The sequence below is a fragment of the Manacus candei genome, unplaced genomic scaffold, assembly GCF_025592945.1.
Source record: "Manacus candei isolate 608988 ecotype Guabito, Panama unplaced genomic scaffold, ASM2559294v1 h1tg000043l, whole genome shotgun sequence".
Lineage (NCBI taxonomy): Eukaryota > Metazoa > Chordata > Aves > Passeriformes > Pipridae > Manacus > Manacus candei.
The window spans coordinates 15,589,197-15,595,196 of record NW_026138091.1 but is presented as its reverse complement, the minus strand read 5'-3'; the positions used below and the strand labels follow the sequence as shown (position 1 = coordinate 15,595,196).

The following is a 6,000-nucleotide window of genomic DNA, read 5'->3' as shown; positions in this document are numbered from 1 at the left end:
CCTGTTCGTATGAGCTGAAATACATATACTTTTTTTGTACACTCCGAGGAACCCTGAGAAAAGCTGTACAGGCTTCCAGAACATGGACATAAAACTTGATTCTTAACTTAGGCAACATATTAAGTATGTATCTCACACCACTTTCTCATTTTTGCAGTACCCAAAGGATCACAATGCACTTTACTTTCTCAGCACATTAACTCACCTGTGTGAATTAAAAATTTCCCATACAATGTCTCAAAATAGTTTATGTGAACAAAGAATAAATTAACACTGAGTTGTGTATTTGTTGGAACAAGACCTATAAGCACATCAACAATGTTACACAAGACAGTAAGCACTGTACAGTAACACAGGCCTTAAGTTATTTGAAAATAACATCCAAATCAAAAAGTATGGAAACATTTCCCCTCCTCTTTGCCTCCCCTGAAGGGGATTCAATAAGAACAGAATTAGGAGACAACTTAAGTGAACAACACTAATTTTATTTGTAAATGTTACAATACAGTCGCCGTAAAACATAAAAGAGCTGAACATAAGACTTGCACGGCTTTTTTTAAAAATTAGCTATTTTATTATGTTTTTAGGCCAAAGACTCCCCATTCATTGTTTGGCACAAAGATAACTAGAACGCTTCACTGTAGATCTGTAATTCTTAAGAAAAAGAAATAGCCCACATTTGGTTTATCTAGTAAGCAAAGGTAATACACAGCTGTGAATTTTTTCACTCAAATACTGAAGTCTTTTGGGAAAGGCTTCTTTGTGCTTTGGTTAAGAACTTAAAAATCAAAAGGCTAAACAGGATCCTTTTGCAGAAATACATTCTTGGAAATGCATACAGTATTGTGTGCCACATCCCTCTGATAGAAGGCACAATTTAGGAAAAGAACATTCATGAAATAAAACAGAAACCAGTTCAGAAAGGCTAAGAGTGACACACTAGTCCTGGTGGATTTTTTTTTTAAATCTAGGCAAGACCTGCTCTTATTTTCTAACACCAACACTCTCCCCCCAGTCCATAACCTAACTTCAGTATTCATAAAATTAAAACTTTTCCAAGCACGAAGAGAGAAATATGAGTCAACAGAGTTTTCTACTGGTGGAGTTGCTTTCAAAACTAGATGCAAGAGTAGTCACTACCCCTCAAGAACCCATGTGTCAAAAACAAGCAAATGATTACAGGCAAACTTTTTTTCAAGTGTCATTCTCCCTGCATACTTGAGGTCAGGTGAACAAAGCTGTACGTGCCAGTAAAACTGATCATTTTGTCTAAAGTGCTTGATGAAAGCAGGGAAACTATAAAAATGATAAATTAGTGAAACCAGAGGTGTAAGAGTTACATTTATCATACAAACCAGGATAAACTGGAGCATTTTCACAATTTCTTTGTTCCATTAGACAAGATGCAGCAAAAAGATCCTTCACAGTGAAGAGCTCCTTTAAAGTGTATGTAGTTCCTAACACATTTTTTCTTATATTTCTGGGATGTGAAGTAATTTGAAATAAAACTCAGGAACAGTATTCCAAAAAAGAAAGTATTATTATAGCTGAGAAATGAAGATTACATAGGAAGTTTTAGTAATTAAAAAAAGAAAAAAATCTTTGGGAATTGCTATTTAATACTTTCAATAACTTCAAATGCCCTGATACTATATATTTTACAGTAGAAATGCAAGAGCCTTTGGAACACAGCAATGCTTGGTTGGTTCTGTGCATGTGTTATGACATCATCTTTTTCTTACATTCCACTGAGCAAAAAACCATCCCTTCCACAGGTATGAACTTCTGGTCAATTAGACACTTGCTGCAACAGGAACACAGGAAGCATTCCTGAGTAGCATGCCAGTTGAAGCTGTTGTATGTCACACGCTGAACTTCTGGATCTATAGCATTATGACAGCCTTGGCAGATCTGTTTAGAAATAAAATAACACTTAAATTAAGCATACACATGCTCTCTTCAAGTCCAATAAAGGCTGGAATTCTTAAATGTTTTTGGAAAAGAGAGGTGTTGAAAGAAGCCTTTTAAAGCTCTAAACCAGCTTTTTCCTTATTTTTTTCCTTATTTTTAAAGCAGCATTCTGATTAGAATTCAGTTGAGGACACAAAATAATACAATGGACATAAGAAATTATTTGCTGTTGGGACTAAACTTAGATAGTTAGGATGGTTAAGATTTCCCAATATCCAAATATTCATAACAACCTGTTATGTCAAACAGCATAGATCTTTATATATTAACCTATACATCTGAAGAGATTAGTTACAAATCTTCCTATGCATTGACAGCTGTACAGCAATGCCCAATAATTAAATGCTATTAGAGAGTCTTGGATGTTATTCATCTTAAAATCTGTTTGGTCACAAATTATCACTCAGATCAAGGAAGTTAATGTTTTAAGAAGAAAAAAAAAGAAGCCTCTCCAAAAGACAATTCCTCATACCTACCTCAGGTGATTATTAACTGCCAGCTAGAGATAACAGTTCTTCTCTCCATTCACTATATAAACAGTCTAATGCACATTAGGTCGACCTCTCAACTAGCACCCAGTTAACTGATACGATACGAATGGACCCTCATCTCAGATTAGTTTCCATCATAACCATGAATCAAGAACCACCATTTTGTTCCAAAATTCTGGCTTTATTCTGTCATTCACTCTCCTTTATATCTCATGTTGTCAGAAATACAAAGAAACAAAGTACCTAGACTGCAGTTGCCACTACAGGTTTTTACCAGATCAGCTGAAGTTGACTCCCACCAGTCTCAATAAAATACAGTTGACAAGAACTAAACATTTAGCAGCATTACTTATCTTTACCTACCTTGCCCCTTCTGTTATCAAGTCCTGCTTCACCACTGGCTAAGATCAAGGTATTTTTCCATCAACCTTCTTCCCTTGTCAGTGGCTTTTATTTAAGTTTATAAGTTGACAAAATACTTGTCTGATTTTAAGTTGTGTTTTTTGTGGTTTTTTTTTGTTTGCTTGTTTGTTTTTTAAACAAAGGATTTTGAGAAAGATCACTGACTCAAGCCTAAACATACATTCGATTTATACTCTTCAGATATTCCCACACCAGGAAAAAGTAAGAATTCAAGCTCCATAGACATATGTTCCCTTCCTTCTCAGCACTAAGATGTCAGTAAGGACCTTACCTCAGCGTGGTTCTTCACGTAGCAGGATTTGCAGACTGGCTTGTCATTCACCACTACATAGATTTCCCCAGCCAAAACACAATCACAATCAAAACAGCAGAAGTGTTTCAGATGCCAGTTTTGACCTTCCGCCTGAGTATATTCATTGCTGAATATTAGCTATGAGGAAGATATAAACAGATACATTCATTTGAACAGGATCTCTTTTACTATATCTAGCCTCAGGATGTTTTGTAATTTTCAAGGAACTCCCGGTGGTTCCAGCATTGTTTGTTTCCCAAAAGCCTCCACGCCGTTCACTAAGAGCCTGCAGCTGCCAGCAGGCCCAGGAGGAGTGTTTCCTGTGTGCTGCCCAGAGTCGGTTCGCCCTCTAGTGCCCCTCATGAGCAAAGAACTGCACAATAGGACTTGCTGGAAGCATTTCCCCTCACATTTCCACATCCTTTGTCCCTGTACACCGTGCAAAATCCCCACCAAATCCAAAGCAAACTATGGATCTTCCTAAATGTGCAGTATTCGTATCAGTTTCGGCTGTTTGCAACTACTATCAGCTAAGGCTAGTAAAGGGATATCCTCTCCCTGCACTGAAATGTTTTACTAAAAACATTAATCACTTCCCAGGGGAACAAACTTGTGCCCTACAAGAAAAGACTAGAATATTTCCTACCTCATCACATCCAGCACAGCGGGGTTTCTCACTATCACAGTAATGTCTTCCACAGTACAGGTTACCATTCTTCCAGAAATAGATCATGTCTACTAGAAGTTCACTGCAGGTGCAACAGACAAAACAAGCTGGGTGCCACAATTTGTCATATCCAGCACGTTCTGCATAGACAGCTGGGTCACCTTCTTTCATGTTCAGTTTGCAGTGATAGCAGGACTGGAAAGAGGTTATTACCAAGTTAATTACGTCTTTGAGATGTACATTTATAGAAATTACATATTATCAATATATTTAATAAACTCCACCTTCCCAGACTGAAATTAAAGTATTATTTTACTCCCACGATCAAACAGTAGTGGTATAGGATGCCATATCTGAGGTTTAACTTAGCAATTCAAGATGATGCACATTCTACTGGCATAGCATTAGCGCTGCTTAAAAGGATATTGTATTTTGCCATATTCATATTCTGCAATTACAGTCCGGTGTTTAAAAAAAACCAACAGGCAATTAAAATTCATGTTATGCTCTATTAGTCCTACATACTCAAGAAGAAGGAGAGAATAATGAGCCTCCATCAAAGTTAACCAACTAGACCATGACTAGCACGCATGACAGGAAAACTGCTGTACTTATACATCATGAGTAGATCAAGCCCTACCTGCATCACTGGTGAAGAAAAAAAACTGTGAATATTTCAAACAAAGCTGTGTTCTAGGGATGCTAGTCACTCATGGCTGTTGTCCAACAGTCTGTGATTAATGATCTTAGGACAGGGAGAGTGACTGTGGAAAAGGGACTACAAAGCGCATGAACACATCTACACTACAAATAGTTCCAAAGAGTTTGTAGTCAGTCTTCTGCTCTATACCTGGTTACAGAGAGGGTTTTGTCATCAAGTCAAAAAAGGCAGGTAATTTATGTTACTGAACCCCAATTTTTTTTAATCTACAATTTAATCACCAGTTTGGCATTTCCTGCACTCCAATTGGTCTGCGGACTGGGCTGAACATCCTGGGAAGGTTTTCCTCTATGACCCTCATCACAACAAGCCCAGCCACAAAAGGCTTTGTGTGTGCATAAAAAAATAAAATACATATGAAGTGCCTTGGCTGTAAGGCATATTGATCAGATCTGAGGCAGTTTCAAAATATACACAGAAAGACACCAAAAGGGGAGGAAGAACAACTTGGAACAGAATATGTAGGGACACTAATGAAAGGGAAAGTGTAAATATATGTATATAAAGCTTTGCAACTTTTCTTTCTACTTTAGACCTCATACTCCAAGAGAAGTCAATTGGAAGGTTAAGTAGCTGCATAGACCCAGAGGAAGGCAACATGATTCATTAACCTACCATTTACAACATCTCCAGCCTAGGTGGTTAAAAGGTACATAAAAATTTGCTTCTTTGCAACATGAAAATATGCTGAATATCTACTTTCCTTTTATTCAGCTTTCAGGCATGGTGAAAGATTTATTTTTTTTTTCAAACACAGAGACAATTACTCTAGGTATATTTACATTAATAGTGGAGACCTGGTTGCTAGTGGTTTACTGTTATTTTTTGCTTTTTATTAGGTTTCAAAGAACTGCAATCTATTCCTGTAGCGAAAATAAATTTTCCACAGCTACAGGAACACGTGCTTTCAGACTCAGTCTGAAAGACAACATAGAAGAAAATTTGATGACCAGAGATGTAGAACCAATCGAAAAAAAGTATAGACAAAGATGGCATTTCTTCTGTTAAGGATTTAAGAGCTCTTCTGTGTATTATTTTGAATTGTTAAAAAGAAATTAAGATAAAGTATACAGTTGAAATGAAGTATCACTGCAGAAATCAGACCCCTCCCCCAAATACTTAAAAATAACATATCTGAATTCTGATTATTTAGCTCAGCATAAACTCAGTGCCTAACAACAGATAAGCAACTCAAATATTCACTTACACTATTTAACACTTCTAAGCCTTATTCTAAATCATTGCCCACAGTGATAAGACATGCCTGGCTTAAATTGTAGGAAGAATACTCAGGTTCTAGAGTAAGGAAAGTCTGGAAGCGATAAATAGGTGTAATGTAAAAACAAAGCACTTTTTGATACAATTACTCAAGAGGACGGAGTGCCTCCTGCCATTAACTCAATGTAGTCCAAGGTAGTTGGCCTACAGGGTACAC

The 6,000-nt window shown here is 37.0% G+C and overlaps 1 protein-coding gene across 2 annotated transcripts in view; it reads right to left on the bottom strand.

Moving 5' to 3' along the window:
- Positions 1-464: 464 nt before the first annotated feature.
- The window catches only part of TES (testin LIM domain protein), a 29,222-nt gene continuing 23,686 nt past the window's right edge, over positions 465-6,000 (bottom strand). For both annotated transcript variants that reach the window (XM_051795548.1, XM_051795549.1), the window contains 3 exons: positions 3,824-4,039; positions 3,157-3,315; positions 465-1,911 (listed from right to left, as the gene is read on the bottom strand). In XM_051795548.1, coding sequence (XP_051651508.1) covers positions 1,720-1,911; positions 3,157-3,315; positions 3,824-4,039 — 567 coding nt within the window. In that variant the 3' untranslated portion in view covers positions 465-1,719. The remainder of the gene's footprint in view (positions 1,912-3,156; positions 3,316-3,823; positions 4,040-6,000) is intronic.